The 17,500-nt window shown below is 41.4% G+C and overlaps 1 protein-coding gene and 1 pseudogene across 1 annotated transcript in view; both read left to right on the top strand.

Moving 5' to 3' along the window:
* LOC138021718 (gamma-aminobutyric acid type B receptor subunit 1-like) overlaps positions 1-11,153 on the top strand; it is a 30,784-nt gene extending 19,631 nt beyond the window's left edge. Inside the window, exons 10-16 of the mRNA XM_068868706.1 lie at positions 1,233-1,334; positions 1,682-1,832; positions 3,462-3,594; positions 3,779-3,886; positions 4,949-5,077; positions 7,445-7,783; positions 9,044-11,153. Of these exons, the coding sequence (XP_068724807.1) occupies positions 1,233-1,334; positions 1,682-1,832; positions 3,462-3,594; positions 3,779-3,886; positions 4,949-5,077; positions 7,445-7,783; positions 9,044-9,319 (1,238 nt within the window). The 3' untranslated portion in view covers positions 9,320-11,153. The remainder of the gene's footprint in view (positions 1-1,232; positions 1,335-1,681; positions 1,833-3,461; positions 3,595-3,778; positions 3,887-4,948; positions 5,078-7,444; positions 7,784-9,043) is intronic.
* Positions 11,154-14,739: 3,586 nt separating this feature from the next.
* Positions 14,740-17,500, top strand: part of LOC138020178 (uncharacterized) — an 11,771-nt pseudogene continuing 9,010 nt past the window's right edge.

A 17,500-nucleotide genomic window follows, 5' to 3' on the forward strand; every position in this document is an offset into this window, starting at 1 on the left:
CTAAATTCTCAAAATGGTGGTCAATGAGGTAGATTTCAAACGTGCATTGAAGAGCGTCTCCGATAGTTTTAAGATACCTTGGCTTTATAGCATAGAAGCACTCTTTAAAGGAAAGGATGTATTTGCAAGCCTTCCAACCGGGTACGGCTTTGATCTTCAGAGCAGCACAGATCGTTGCCGATGAGCTGTTATTTTCCTCGATGTGTTCACATCTCAAATCTTCCAGGGCATTACGCTTTCTAGATTGTGCTAAAGAATGGCTAGGCTAGTCCGAGCAAGGCGTTGGGATTACATTGACTGGTAAGGAATAGCGGGAGACGTTTTCCAGTGGACAATCTTTTGAATAGTGCTATATTCACCTCGTGAAGAGCGCTTTCGTTTCTTTGGCGCTGACAACAATTCCTACAAATGTAAGTCGAATCGATTTCCACTTTACACTCCATAGATAACAATTCCGCTCGTACTTTAAAAGAAAAACCTCTTTGACAATCAAAAGGATTTTTATTCGTATTTTGTACAGTGCTCAAAGTACACACGAACTCATCGTAAAATCTTTCACGGTGGTTCTCACGGTTTTGATGTGGAGAAATAAAAATAAAATCCAATCAAAACTCGTTGTTTCAATGATGTAATGATCGATGGGTAATAACCAATCAAATCATTTTCCACACATTCCAGGAAAAATCACGTGGTATGGAACACGATTATCAACGGTAAGTCACAGACGCTCCTCTCCGAGTTTTTTTTTTTCGGAGAGCGGGCGGCTGTACACAGGCTAGTTGCTCTGCTTGTTGAATCGACATTGTTTTAAACCTTTAGCACAGAACACCCACTGCAAATTGTGGAAATCCTTTTGACAAAGTAAAATCCGCCATTTATTGTCCCTTTCACTCCCAATATCTGAATGTTAATTCTAGTTACTGATACTTATGTCAGTTAAGAGAATTTGATGATGGCGGTAAAACGTTTAAAACTGTTATGCCTCATTGATCAGGTACCTCACATAGTATGCCATACTTGCATGAGATTTTGCGCCGGCATCATGCAAACGAATACGGAGATATAACAGATACCCGGAAAGAACTCTTACCAGAACACGGCGAAACTCGTGCCATTATCACCTAATCACCAATTCGGTCAACAAGCTTCTCAGCGGAAATCTATTGCGGAAAAAAGTTGTCAAATTACTAAAAATTGTCTTACATCAAATTTTCTTTGCTATTTCTTTGCAGACGGTGGAAAAAAACTGGTGGACGTTGGAAGACATCAGAGCAGAAACAGTGAAGGAGGATTTATAAATTTTTTTATCGGCAGCGAAAAGACCTTATGGAAAGGTAAGGAATATAAAAGACTACAAACTCTATGCTCGATAGCAAAAACCTTGAATTTAAGGTACATTGTATTTTTGCACTCACCTTACTTTTTCTGTCAATTCACCTTTGCCGTATTTTGGGCCTTACCCTACTGTGCAACCTGCAATTTTTGTCGAACTCATTCTATCAGTCTTTGCTACCCTCGTTTTCGGTGGTGGGGTCTTGTTCTCGGCTTGTTGGACAATTTAAGACCCGCTGTTTCCAGTTGGGGGCTTGGGACGTGCTGGTTTGTCTTGGAATAGATTTGTGCATCGCTTTTTTGTCACTTGTAAAAAGCTAAGCCGTTTTTAAATGTGTTTTCTACTTAGATAATCGCGTACCATCGGATCACACAGAAATAAAGACGAAAATGTCCGATATCCCTGACTACCTTTTCGTGGTATTCTCAGCAGCAGCGAGCTTTGGCATTGTCATGGGGATTGTTTTTCTGGTGTTTAACCGATACTATCGCAAATTCAAGTGAGCTTTCACATTTATAAATTATTGGTTTTGTAAGTGATATAATCATCATCATAATCATCATCATCATCACTTCATTTAAGTCTCAAGGTTATTTAGCCGAGCAGGAGTGCTCTACTAATTGGGAAGACTACAAATAAACTGAAATCAGAACAAATCAAATCAAATGCTGTGTTTTGAGGAGAGGGGAAGACCTCTCGGAGCAGAGCAGAGAACCAACAAACTATATTTGAAATATTAGCGGCAGTGTTATATTTTATTCACAATCTCTTAGCTTCACTTCGAGTTTGCAAAAGTTAAAAACTATATATAAAAGACATGCAAATTTGAACTGCGGAAAAAAGCATGTGAACATTTTTAGATTATCGCTGATAGAAAGCAGTAACAAGAAGAAAGAAGGAAAGAAAGAAAGAAAGAAAACCCCGAAAAGTCAGGCTTAAATGGAATTTGATTGAGTCGTACCTTCCATGGCGAAGATGTAAAAACATCGTCATCATCATCATCATCATCATCATCATTATCAACATCATCATTGCCGGTACCTTTGGAGAAACGCACCAACTCACAATGTCAGGTCTACGAGAGCTTTACCAACGGTTGTGCCAAAGATTACAGTACCAGCGAGGCGAGAGCTGCCGATGATGTGGCAAAGGGCTGGAGAGTGTGGAAAATGTACTTGCACATGTCACATGTATAAAATAAGTCACCGAAAGCATTGAAATTATGGGTTTTTTAAATTTCGTTTTAAATGTCTTAATTTAGGTTTTTTTCCCTTTTTACAATGGACGATTCAATTATCTCCAGCTGCTAGTGAACACAGCTTTCTTCGTAAAAGCAAAGCGCAATTTATAGGTTGATTTTCGCTCTTACATAATCTCTTTTATAAAGTCGCAAGTTTGCGTAGCTCAATTGCTTTGATAATTGGGGGACTGATTATAGATCAAATTACATCTGATCGAAGGGGGCCAAATAGAATGGTGTTGTTTGATGAAACATGGAAATTAGCGGAGTCCCGGGAGAGGAACTTCTCGAGCAGAGAAGGTAAGAAACCAATTTAAGCTACGAGTGAAGGCCATTCCATGAATCAAAGGCGATGGCAAACCCTGCTCTTAAGGACGTTCGCGCGAAAATCTTCCGGCATTTAAATTTGTTTCATTTCTCGCCTGAAGTTAGGTCATAAATTACTTATTCCAAAAATAAAAATAAAAACTTGGGGGGTCACCGACTTTGTTTCTTAGAAAACGGCAAGGGAGAAATGCCCTAATTTCAAAACATGAATTTATTTTGAACTAAGAAGTTCGTAACGTAATGAAGACATTTTTAGAAACCAACCCCATTAAATTTACGCAACGTCGCTGACTATTAAAAACTAACCTTCCTCGAGTTTTCAAAACTTTTAACCACTACTCGATTAGCAGCCTCTCGGTCCTTTCTCTTTAACGTTTAAATAAATGAGCCATTCTTTAGCCGACCTGAAAATTTTTCCCTGGCGTTTTTGTAATGCCTGAAGTAATGCGTGACATATTACAGTCGCGTTACCAGCGCAGTAAACGTTACGCACAAACAATTAGCGCGAACGTCCTTAAGGTTGATTTTTTGCTCTACAGACAGGTTTCTTTTGTTCAACAGGTTCATTAAGTTATCCGCACCGTTGTTTAACGATATCACGGTGCTGGGATGCATCGCCTGCTTGGCTACAGTGTTTTTGTTCGGGATGCGAGTGTTCGAAGATCCCAAGAAAACTTTCCCGCTTGTTTGTAAGGTAACTGTAATTTTTTTTTTGGGTATCGTTGTTTTTCTTTAAGGCAATTGCACCTTTTTTATTCCACCATATTGTTGGAAATACAGATTCTTGAAATAGTTTAGTGCATCCATATTACTCGTATGGTGAAAAATATGGAAGGAGATTTGTTTCACAGCATATATTGGATCCCTTTTCTTTGCAGACCCGCGCATGGATCTTGAACATAGGTTTTTCATTGGCGTTTGGTGCTATGTTCATTAAGACGTGGAGAATTTATAAGATTTTCACGAACAAGCGTCTTAAAGTGCGGGTAATTACTTCAGTCTCTCATTGTTCAGAAGGACAGGTTCCCTGCTGCAGAGGTCTTCTTTTTTTTCCCGTTCGTTGGATTGACCATTGCGGGAAAAAGACCTCTGCCATGGGTCGAAACTGGACGACGCTGTTCGAAACACATGCCCCATGATATGTCTGCTGACTGTAAGGATTCGGTCGCTAAGTAAGCACCGCGCATGCTCAACACAGTGAATTTCGACCCATGGCAGAGGTCTCTTTTCCCATACTCGTCAGCATAGTGAACCCAAAAGAAAATAGACCCCTGCTAGCAGGAAAATGACAAGAAGCAAGTAGACAGAAAGCATATATTTTTCTTACATACGCTTAGAATCAGGAAAAAGATAGCGGAAAATGGGAGAAATCATGGGGAACTACGTATTAATGTCTACGGTTGTGCTCTTAAATATGCTAAAAGCACAAAAATAGTCTGGACATAGTGCCAGGTAAAGACGTTCGTAAAAGTTTTCAATGACTTTATCCTTGAAGGAAAAAAGTATTCGTTTCGACCGACAAGCAAACTGATATGATGAGTAAGCAACCCAATGTGCTGCAAAGTGTCTGTAAGAAATGAGCTGATTGCTTTCCTGCCTTGTTTAATAAAATTCAGAAGGAATTAGGCATTACTGTCCACTGCGATCAACATTCACCTTTCTGATTTGATGATGTTCATAGTTAAATTTTATTTACCGTCTGATTTTAGAGTAGGTTGGTGTAGCTAATATCTTTGAGCATTTACCCTCCCGACCATGACACACCACAGAAGACAGACCACATCACCGGGAACTACATGTGTTGGTTCTTTTACGTCCCCTACAGTTTATCGTCCTTATCCGAGAAGACTTGAAAGTCTAACAGTTTCACAGGTCATTAAAAAGCTGCAGTTTCTCCTCAGTTATTTAAAGACCCTGAGTGTTGGTGCGGCCGGAGTTAAACTCACGATTCCCGCATGGCAGCCCGGTGCGCGGTTTATTGCTAAATGGAATATTTTCGATTCATCGATTCTCCCTTTTTAACAAAAAGTACTTTTGAAATCCTTTAGCTGGGACCTTTATCTGATTGGTTGATGCTTGCCATGGTGGGTGGAATTGTTTTGATTGACGTTGTAACCTTGTTGGCATGGGAACTAGCTGATCCGCTACAACACAATCAAACCACAATAAGAACAGAGGTAGGATGTAACTTGTGTTTTGTCAGTTGACGCAAAAAAAATACAGCAAAAGTAATGAAGCAACACGTCCGATCGACTAGCCTGCGTAGCAAGCGTTTCCGTGCGGGGAACATCGAAGATTTTTTATGTTTTTACCGCGCGAAAAAGGGGCGAAACGCTTGCAGACAAACTCGTACATTCGAAAAAAAAACCGCCCACTTGACCTGTCATTCCTGAATGCGCAAAGCAGGATTTGATGCTGTCATCGGCTGTCTTAAATTGACCAATTAAATGTTTGGTCTCCGTAGCGGAAATGAACTTAAACACAGGTAAAGCGGGAAAATCTCAGTGAATCTGAGCGACCCAGGCAGGTTCAATTTCAACAAAAAATCTTTTAATTCGTCGAAAAGACGGCAGAGGTCTGCCTGAAAATTGGATTTGAGGTGGTAAAATGTCAAAAGTATTCAAGTCGTATTTGAAACCTTGTGCATGCAAAATTCGAAATCATGGATCACTTAATAGTATTGGTGTGCCCAGGAATCAATACAAAGTAAAATTAGCAAGTCAACTCCACTAAAGAGGGTTTGCTGGACACCCCTAAGGGAAGAAGTCCGATCCCTAAATCGGCGTGAGTGTTTCTCCAGTGACAAAAACAAAGAACGGAAAATCTTCTCGGAAAAGGAAAATAATGATAATCTTGACCAATGTTAAAAAAAAGGTGCTCTTGCCTAAGGCGACTTCCAGTCAACTATGAAGCCGTAAATTCCCCGCGACGGTACGATTTTAATGATTGGTAAGCCAAGTATGTGATTATAACTTGTGGCAGCTAATGCTGTGAACAAAAATTCCTCTCAATGACATGTCAGAGTACCTGAAATTCGAAAGCATGTTGTTGTCTGACAATCCCGCCGAAATCACTGAATATGTTTTCCAACACAATACTCTTAGAGAAAGTGAAAATTTTTTGTTCCGTGGTGTATGACCTTGTTCTTACCGCATGTGGTATTATATTCTTGATGTTAAATTTAAAGGAACAGCTACGAATACAAATAGTGGCGCACTTGCTTTTGCAATATCCCAAAGCGTCGGCATTACACGACAAGATTTCAACAGCATTGTTCCACAGTGGTGCAAAATACAAGGACCTCGTAAGATTAAATCCTTTAGGAGTCTGTTTACGAGCCAGCCGAAACCCCATTGAATTGATCGTTCGCAATACCTTTCAGCGGACAACACAGTCGTGAATTCTTTGGCAAGTCCTAAAACTGGAAAGATCGCAATTTTCCTAAATCCTGAGGGGAACAAAGCAAATAGAGTTCTTGTGAAGAGCTATTTCACAGACGACTTTTGTTCTTGTCGCAACTCATGACTAAATCCCCGTTAGAAGAGAAAATTTAAAGGTTTGGGTTTTAACTTGCTTTGATCACGTCTTCTGCTTTAGCCATGTCAGACCTTTGCTCAATAATATGCGACTTAGCCAAGCCAATTACGAGCTCCGTTTGTGTGCGAACGGGAGTTTTTCAAAATCGAGGGGTTTGTCCGCAAGTGTTTCCTTCTCCTCTCTTCGCACCCTCCAATTTTTCTGTGTTTGCCCTATTCCTCGCGGGGCCAGAAAAATTAATTTACTTACCTTTGCCACGCAGGCTACCGATCGACCGACTGACCAACTGACTGAGTCAATCACTTACCCATCCACCCAGGGACCTACTCAGTCACTAACGGACTCAAATAGAAATGAATGTTGTGGTTGGAGGAGAATTTTGTAATGAATGCCGACTCGTCCTCATTGGTTTTTTTTCTTGTGCATTTTGACCCTAAAAGATCGGAAGGATCACAGGTAGCCGAAGCTCAATATATGTGTATCTGTACTATAAAGGGTTTTTCTCAAAATTCAAAAAGAATATTTACGATTTAAAATTTAAAAAAAAGCTTACCTTTCTTCAGTCTTGTGTTCTTTGTCTCTGGTATGGTTTCTGGGTCGATTAATCGACCCAGAAACTGTATCAGAGGCAAAGAAACACAAGACTGAAGCAAGATAAGCTATTTTTTTATTCTAAATGGTAAATATATTTCTTGGAAATTTGAGAAAAACCGTTTTCCTTTACAAAAACTTATATTTCTACTCTTGCATAACATTTCACAGTACAGATACACATATATCGAGCTTGGGCTGCCTGTGAAAGGATAGGTTCCAAATCAAAGAACATAATTTCTCAATTACTGACCTACGTCTGACACACTAACTGACTGACTTACTGTCTCACTGAAAGATCCAATGACTAACTAACTGGCTGACTGATTGACCGAATAATTTTTTTTTTTTTGTGGTTGGAGGAGAATCTTGAAATGAGTGTCGACTTGTGCCAATTCTTACGCATTTTGTTGCAGCGAAATCCAAATAACCCGTTCGAGATCATCGAACATAAACTGAATATCTGCAAGGCAACTAAGTTACCGCTGTGGTTGACTCTGATCTTTGTGTACAAAGGAATACTATTGCTTTATGGCCTGTTTCTCGCTTACGAGACAAGGAATGTCGTTTACGCCCACCTGAACGACTCGCGTGTCATTGGTATTTGTGTGTACAACGTGGTTTTCTTATCCACGATTGGTGCTTTCTTATCCGTCATTTTGGATGATACGCAGTACAAAGAATTGTACGCTGTGCTCAGCTTGTGCATAATATTCCCTGCTACGACAACGATATCTTTAATCTTTTTGCCAAAGGTAAGAACACACAAATCTAACTAGCAGGGGTACGTTTTTTTCAAACGTTGACCAAGTAGCACTTATATTTCAACAGAAATAGAGTCAGTAATAATAAACGAGTGAGAAATGATCCTCTCGCTAATTGGGAACATGGTTCCAAGTAATCTCATTAGCTCATAGCTTGCCTTTGAGGAAAGAGGAAAACCGGAGTACCCGGAGAAAAGCCTCCCAGAGCAGAGTAGAGAACCAACAAACTCGACCCTCATGTGACGCCAAGTCTGGGAATCGAGCTCGGGCCACATTGGTGGGAGGTGAGTGCTCTCACCATTGCGCCATCTCTGCTCCATAAACATTAGATCGGAGTATAATTTTGAGTGCTATTCCTATAATACATCATAGAGTTAGCCCTGGAAAGGGAAATGGCCTACACAAGGACAGAGGAAACCTCTGACCAAGGTGGGAATTAGAATCAATTCTCAGAAGGAATCAGTTCCCACCCTGGTCCAGCTCAAGTTGAGCAAGGAAAACAGTTTAAACCACGTCCGCCTTCAAAAAAGCGACAGTGGCTACTACCAATGCCTTTATCACTGTTTAACTTTTTTAAAATTTATATAAAGAGGATAGTACTAGTGTTCCTTGGGTTTAGAGACAGGCCACATTGGTTGGAGGCGAGTGCACTCTTATTACTTCTTATTGCAGTTTCCCCGGGTAACACAGAACATCAGTAATTCGGTGGAAATAGAGGTAAAAAATCAAGCATTCTGATTGGTCAATGATCAAAGAACGTCACAGATAGCCAACCAAATGCGGGCCCTGGATGGCGTAATTTTCAAATGATTGCGTGACGCGTGCGTTGCTTCTGCTTATTTAAGACAAAGTCATCTCGAGATTTTTTCACGAATATTATTAATAAGGAATCACAGGAATTTTCTCGTACAATTTGGAATGAATAAGCACTCGTAATTTCTTTTTCAAAAACTTCGCCCTATGGGCTCGTTCAATTTTGTTCGGATTTGAAAAAATTTACTCGTGCTTATTTATTCCAAATTGCACTCGAAATCATGTGATTACCTACACTAATGGTCTGATAAATTTTTGCCTGTTGAAAAAGTTGATCAACCAACCTGCCTGAAACAGTCTTTATTTTAATGCACACAAAAGAAATCAGGCTCTTCAACTAAGCGGTTTAATTGCTTGATCCCCACAGAGTGCTACAATTCTGAATTTCAACTGGTCAAAAAACTAATTAATTTTGAATTAATTGTTTTTTTTTTTCAGTTGGTGCATCGTTTAAAGGCGGATTCTCTAGATGACGAGACTGGTGAAACAACCATGCGAGAATCCATTGATATTCCAACTATAGTTACCTTTCAAGGAACTGACATCGGAAAAGAGAAATTTATAGATAGCTCTCCCACGAACACTGATGGCTCTTTCACGAATACACTCTGTGTTTCCCAAAACGGTGGCTCTTCGGGCAATGTCTCTTTGACTCCTCTGCCAATACAGCCAGCGAATCCGAAAGATATTCCATGCAAACCACTAGAAGATTGAAGCAATTAACGTTTAAATTCTTGTAGTTTTGGTATTTCCAAAAGAAAGCCCTTACATTTTCCACAATAGGCAAGCTTACCGTACACCTGGAAATGAAGTGTATATCCGATCCGACTTTGCGCTCTTCATAAAATGTAAGAGTCAATCAACTTAACACAATGAAAGACATGTTTCAAGAAGAGTATTTTTGCCCTTGCTGGAGCCGTTCAATCCAATTTGCAAGTGTTGGTGAAGATGATTAGAAATATAACAATGGGCTTGGCTGCAAGAAATATTGGTCGAAGGGTGAGACAATTGGCGTGTAGCGGCTAGAAGTGTTGCTGATGAGGGAGACAAAATTACCACCTATCACGAAATGTTCAACAGTTACTCGTGATCACGTGACCCGTGTAATTCACCACCTCTGAGATCATTCGATCTCTTTTTTTTGAGAACGAGTTCACTTTGATAGCAATAAGCCATTTCCGAGTTTATGTCTGCCTTCTCTTTAAAGCGAGTGATGGTAATTAGTTTTACTTTTAACATGAATGAAGACTACTTTTCATAAGAACAACTTCGCACTTGGACTCGCTTTGAAGAGGAGGCAGGCACGAACTCCGAAATGGCCTATAGAGTGTTTTCCCTCACGTGATCAGTAACCTTGTTTTTCCACCGAAACAAAAGAAAACGTTTGCATGATAATAGAGCTCAATTCCCGGAGGATTAGTTGGGTACACTAACTTGGCCACACGCCGGGAAAACACTCTATTAGTTCTTATAACAGGGCTTATTTCCTAAACAAAACTAAAGTGTTCGATCATGGACTTATGGTAGAAAACGATCTGAAAGGGAATCAGCTCTTTTTGGTCATACCAAGCCGCCTGGAACGAGGACCCTAAGATCATGTTTGTAAGCCAATATCGGTCTTCACCGTGGGAAGGGGGTGGCCGGGGGTGGGGGGGGGGGGGGAGGGTCATATATCCTTGTGTCATAAAAAGCGGCAAAAAACTTCTGGAAATAACCAGATAAGATTAATTGCTAGTGTTATACGAAAATGTTACAACTTGAGCATAGCCTTAATCTCTGAAGTGTCTCAATAAATCAACAGTAAAAAATTAATATCCAGAACAAAAGTAGTTTCAAAAGCCTCTACAACCCAACAGAGCTAGAAACAAGAAACTTACACCACAAGTCGTTACGTTTTTCGTCCTCTGCAACGGATATGAAAATATGCACTGCGGGTTGCCTCTGCATATAAGCCTAATATCAACGAGGGGATGTGGCTTAAAAAAAACCCTGTGGGATTCTAAAGTACGCGAGAAAATAACAGAGACTATGGGAGTGTTAAGGATTTGTGAGTTGTGAAATGACGTTGTGTAATCTCATGGAAGGCGTTTTGAGTGGAACACTTGCTGCTTTTGCGCACGTCTTCCCAAACTGAACGGAAATTCTAAATTTTTAAATGACTTGTTACACTGTATTCACCATGTTACCATATAATATGCCATTTGTAGGCAGTGCTGACCAAATTCTTGTGATAGCTGCGTTGTTGATAGCGCTAAAAAGATGTAAGATTGAAAATATTGACAAGTTCCAGCGAATGGTTTTTAACTTGCCCAAATCCTTACTTCTTGCATATTTACTCAGGAGAAAAACTAGAGGTAACTTTTTTTTGCAAATAGACTACCCAAAGGCCTTAATTAAGCACGGGCAAGTTGAGCCATAGCTGTATAAAGCGTTATTTAAAAATAAAAGTAAAGTTACGGTACTTAAAATAATGTACAAGTGCAAGATAGACATCGTATAAAGAACGAATGTGTACTTTAGTTAGGGATTAAACTTGATTAGTTCATGATTTAAACGTTGAACTTCCTTTTTCTTCAGTATTCAACAACATTTATTTTGCAGACAGACCCGCTGGGCATGAACGGCCAGTGGAGGGCTTCAGCAGGGAGCACGGAAAAAGGGAGCTTAATATGAACTATTCGAACTACTTATAAGAGATTTACTTGTATAAATCCGTGACGGGAGGGATTAGTCAATATTAATTCCAACGATTAACTTTCCCTGGTCCCATCCAATAACCTTCGTCGCAGTCGTTTTTAGTTAGTGACATTTCATCTCTTCCCACCAAACACCTGCTTACCCGAATTACATTCCTTTCCCACAGTTTGACCTTGGGATCACAACAGAGTCACGGATGAAGCCGCTTGAATGCCAAAACACACCATTTTCACAGTATTAATTTGGGGGGTAGCACTGGTGTCAATTTTCCATTCCGACTATCTCCGAGTCCTAGCTCTTGCGAGTCTCCGATAGCTCAGTGGTAGAGCATCCGAATTAGTAATCGGAAGGTCGTTGCTTCGTCTCCTGCAAAGGAGCACTCGGATATTTTCCGAGTATTCCCGAGTCAGAATCGAAGAATAAATCTCCAAAGTAGACGGTGCCAGCTTTCTCCGGCAGTTTGGTTAACCAGTTGTTGCTCAACTTCTTCAGAGACATTTAAACAAAAAGGAAGCAGAGATTAACATATATTATTTTGCTGATGAAAGACGTTCTCACTCAATTATCATTCAATCTACAACCAGGAAAAAAACCGTGAGGCGAGAAAAAGAAATATTCAGCACAGTTCACTTTTACTTAAGCCCGATAAGTACCGCACTGGGCATGGTTTTGAGAGCAAAAATTTATCACAGTGATACTAATAGCGACTCTTTAAACCAAATTAAAAAAGTACAACAATATTAACATTTGCTTACCTAATCAAAGAGACACAGGCAGACTTGGCTTTAAAGCCTGGTTTCCATATGATCTGCAACGGTCTGCGATCGGTCTGCGACACGATCACCGATAAGTCTACGCCACGTCGCAGACATATGGAAACATCTGTCCCCGGCGTCTGCGGCGATCTGCGGCACACGGTCTGGATGATCGGGAAATTTGAATCTAGTTCTACGTTCCAGACCATTACGACGCTTCCGACTAAGACAATTTTTAATGGAAACGTGTATCTGAGATGATCTGTGTCCTATCGGCGACACTATTGTTCGACACTATTGTTCGACACCGCGCACCGGTGGCTCAGTTGGTTGAGCACCGGGCTGTCACGCGGGAGGTCGTGAGTTCAACTCCGGCCGGACCAACACTCAGGGTCTTTAAATAACTGAGGAGAAAGTGCTGCCTTTGTAATTACATCTGCAAATAGTTAGACTCTCTAGTCTTCTCGGATAAGGACGATAAGCAGGAGGTCCTGTGGGATTAGCTTTCAATTCCCAGTTAGCTTTGTAGCCTCGCTTGTATTTCATGACACGTGCATCTGATAATAGACAAGCAGTTGACCTCTGGCGATCGCATTGTACATACCGTATAAGCTCCTGTTCTTGACTCCTTGCTACGCGCCTTCAATAACAACACATGGTGTCAGAAGTGGGGATTTCAAAGTAACAAGTCTACCTTCACAAAATTTCGCGTGAATGCCCAAAACTGCAGATACTAGGACAGGAACAAAAACGGAGGAAACAAACACGCCAAGTATTCCAAGCACGTCATTGTAATGACAGAGGAAACAACTTCTTCGCAGGGTTTACTGCACAAGAGCCATCAACAAGGTCCGACGATGGCCACGGCAGCTACAAATTTAAGTATTCCTCCTCCAGTATATTTCAATCCGAAAACAGATTACTGGAATCAATGGATTTCGCGCTATGAGTTATTCAAAACAGCCTCACAACGCGATGGCTTGTCAGATAAAGTGCGAATTAATACCCTATTATATGTCATGGGAAATAACGCCGTCGATGTCTATCAGAGCTTCAAGTTATCAAGCGATAACACAACGTTTGAAAACAGGAATTCAAGGATCACTTTAAAGGGTTAACGGAAAGTTACATTAGTCTTCGGAAGAACGCAGTTCGTTTTGATGGCAAATGACGACTTAACCCTCGATCAGGTGATTTCACAAGCCAAATCAGCAGAAACCACAAAACAACAGGATCAGATTCTTCAAAACAACGTAAGCACAAGCGTTGACGTATCGGAAGTTCATAACAAGAAATTTCTACAACCCAAGCAGAGTTATCCGAAAGCAGAGAAAAAGTCCCCAGCGAAAACACAAACACAGAAGCCTTGCCACAAATGAGGCACTCAGCCAAGTCATCCTCCTTATCGTTGTCCAGCCAAAGATGCTACGTGCAACTTATGCAAGAAGAAGGGACACTGCACAAAAGTATGCAAATCTTCGAAACGCATTCACAGAGTAGATAACGACTCTGACGATGACATATCGGTAATGACTATTGGCACATCTGTCAACACATTTGGAAACAGCAAGAAATGGCAAACAAGTTTGGTAATCGGAAAAGCGACAATCAATTTCAAAATCGATACTGGCGCTGACGTAACTGTCATTCAAAACACCGTTTAGGCCGACTTCAGGGCATTTCCAAAAAGTTATACGCGGCTGATCAAACAGGGCTTCGAGTAGTCGGCACCATTCGTAAAGATATCTCACTAGGTGACACTTGCGTGACCGAAGATATCTATGTCGTCAAAGGTTTAAAAGAGCCTCTTCTTGGACGACCAGCCATTGAAAAATTAAATTTAATCGCCAGGATAAACGATATCCAAGGCCAGTGTTTTGAAGAACAAATCAAAGCAAAGTACCTGCAACTTTTCCATGGACTCGGAGAACTGAACGGAGAATATGAAATCCATTTGAAGCCAAACGCCAAAACATTCGCCATAACTACTCCCAGACGCATCCCTTTGCCTATGAAGACCAAAGTGAAAGCGGAACTGGCAAGAATGGAAAAACATGGGGTTATCAGGAAAGTCGAGCAGCCAACAGAGTGGTGCGGAGGGATGGTCACAGTCCCTAAGCCAAACGGAAAAGTCCGAATATGTGTAGATCTGACGAAGCTAAATGAAAGCGTATGTAGGGAAACATACCCTCTTCTGAAGATTGACTCCCTCCTTGGAGAGATCGGAGATTCCACGCTATTCACGAAGCTAGATGCAAATTCAGGCTTCTGGCAGGAAAAACTGGCAGAAAATTCTCAACTTCTTACCACGTTCCTAACCCCCTTCGGTAGATATTGCTTCCAACGACTTCCTTTTGGTTTGAAATCAGCACCGGAACGATTCCAGAAGAGAATGCTGACCGAGTTAGAGGGCCTGGAACGTGTAATTTGCATCATGGATGATATCCTGGTACACGGGAAGACCCAAGAACAGCACGACGATCGACTTGAAGCAGTGCTACGAAGACTGACAAAGGCAAGAATTACCTTAAATCCCGAAAAGTGCGAATTTTCAAGAAGACATCTTAAGTTCGCGGGCCACACGCTAAGCGCCCAGGGATTGGTCCAGACAGGGATAAGACAGCAGCAATTGCAAAGATGGAAAGCCCACAGAATGTTCCCGAGCTAAGAGGATTTCTCGGAATGATAAATCATCAGCAGAAGTTTATCAAAAATCTCTCGGATAAAACAAGTCCACTTCGAGATCTCCTTTCGAGCAAAAATGAATGGCACTGGGGCCCGGCGAAAGAAACCGCCTTTCAACGTCTGAAGAACGACATGAGCCAAGCACCAGTTCTTGCTCACTACTGTCCAGAAAAGGATACCATAGTCTCTGCCGATGCCTCATCATATGGATTAGGCGCGGTGCTGTTACAAGTTCAAGACGATGGCTCCACAAAGGCTACAGCATATGCTTCAAGATCGTTGACTTCCACAGAACAAAGATATGCCCAGATAGAAAAGGAAGCCCTGGCAACTACATGGGCATGCGAAAAGTTTGCAGACTACATCCTCGGAAAAGAGTTCAAAATCTAAACAGACCACAAGCCGCTAATACCACTGTTGGGGTCAAATTGGTGTATTACGCAAATCAACATCACAGGAAGTGATCGATCACCTTAAAGCAGTCTTCGCACGTCATGGGATTCCAGAAACCGTTGTCTCTGATAATGGACCACAATATTCCTCAGCGGAATTTTCAAGGTTTGCTCATGAAAGGGGATTTACGCAAACCACAAGCAGTCCGAAGTATCCTCAAAGCAACGGTGAAGCCGAACGTATGGTCCAAACTATGAAGAACCTTCTTACCAAGGCCAAAGATCCGTACGAAGCCATGCTTGCGTACACAGCCACTCCACTGGAGAACGGTTACAGCCCAGCTGAATTGAGCATGGGAAGGAGATTGCGCACAACCTTGCCTGCGATCCCGTCCAAACTGGCACCCAAATGGCCAGAGTTAGATAAACTGAGAGAAAAGGAAGACCAAATCAAGGCAAAACAAACAAACGGGTACAACAAGCGTCACGCAGCTAGGGAGCTAAGTCCTCTTTCAACTGGTGACAGAGTCTATATCCCAGACTGAAAAGAGAATGCAGTTGTTGTAAACCAAAGTTCCGAGCCTCGTTCCTATTTTGTCGAGACCGATAGTAATGCAATTGTACGAAGGAACAAGCGGCATTTGACTCCAAATCCAAAAGAAATGATCTCATCACTAAACCCCTCTCCAGCCCCAGCCGTCACATCAAAAGAGCCGGTTTTAGAGACCAAATCCTATGTCTCGAGTTCACCTAAACAATCGTGCGGTTCAACTCCCGTTACCACTACTCGTTTCGGGAGACACATAAACCCTCCTAAGAGACTAGGTTTCAACTAGAACTATATATATACTCAAGAACTATATATTTCAGAACTATTCAAGATTTAAATGTCTAGAAAGGGGGATGTGGGATTAACTTTCAATTCCCAGTTAGCTTTGTAGCCTCGCTCGTATTTCATGACACGTGTATCTGATATTAGACAAGCAGTTAACCTCTGGCGATCGCATTGTACATACCGTATAATTAAACACTGGAAGCTCCTGTTCTTGACTCCTTGTTACGCGCCTTCAATAACAACACAGGTCCCGTCTCACAACCCTTGTTCACTAACTCTGTGGGACGTTAAAGATCCCACACACTATTCGAAAAGAGTAGGGGACAGTGTTCCCGGTGTTGTGGTCTGACCTTTCCAGCATGTGGTCGGCTTGGCAGGATTAGCTGGAAGGGCTTCTGTGTGAATGAGACCACAATTGTGTATAACAGCCAGAAGTCAGGCTACTTAGCCAAGTGCTGGAGCCTCACTAAAGAGCCAGGAGCCTCACTCAAGAGCCTTGAAACACGCCCAATCAGACCTTAAGGAAGTGCGCTCCTTTTTCTCCTTGCTTTGTCTGCGATCGCTTCAGATTTAAATGAAAACATTTGCCTGCTAAGAAATAAGTATAATCGTTCTCTGGTAAAAAGTTTAAAAAGGCTATGAGCTTTCGACAGACTGAACTGCTGTCTTCGACGGATAAAAACGTGGTAACGGTTCTTCGATATTTTTACGTATTTACCTGCTGTTACGTTCGTCTGCGATAAGACCGACGCAGACAGCTTCCGATGGTCGCAGACCGTTGCAGATCATATGGAAACCAGGCTTTAGTTACCAATCTCCGGGCCCCGGTTGTTCAAAAGGTGGATAGCGCTATCCACTGGATAACTCCATTGGTTTTGATAGTGTTCATCGGCTGGATATTGATTTATCCGTTGGATAGCGCTATCCACCTTTTGAACAACCAAGGCCAGGCTCCAGTTGTTCAAACTATGGATAGCGCTATCTGCGGATAAATCACTATCCAGTGGATAAGCAATAGCGAAACCAATAGGCCATTTCCGAGTTCATGTCTACCTCCTCTTCAAGGCGAGTCTAAGTGCGAAGTTTTTGTTATGAAAATTAAGTTTCATTCATATGTAAAGTAGAACTAATTACCATCACAAAAACTTCGCACTTAGACTCGCTTTGAAGAGGAGGCAGACATGAACTCGGAAATGGCCTATTGCGCGAATCCAATGAATAGTGATTTATCCGGTGGATAGAGTTATCCACCTTTTGAACAACCGAGGCCAGGTGTTTTAATGGTAGACACCGGCATGAATAAATTACTACCCCAGGTGTTGTGGAACTGATTCAGTATTGTGTAGACTGATCGTTGTGTACAATTGTGTACAACTTTGATGCTTTGTTCGATTGAATGGATCCTTGATTGCATTGTTACCCCTGTATTCCTTTAGGATTTAAGAATATGTATATATATATATATATATATATATATATATATATATATTGCTTTTTGCTCTATGTGAAAGGCTGGATGTTGAATGTTGGA

Source organism: Montipora capricornis, chromosome 10 (assembly GCF_036669925.1).
Source record: "Montipora capricornis isolate CH-2021 chromosome 10, ASM3666992v2, whole genome shotgun sequence".
Taxonomy (NCBI): Eukaryota; Metazoa; Cnidaria; class Anthozoa; order Scleractinia; family Acroporidae; genus Montipora; species Montipora capricornis.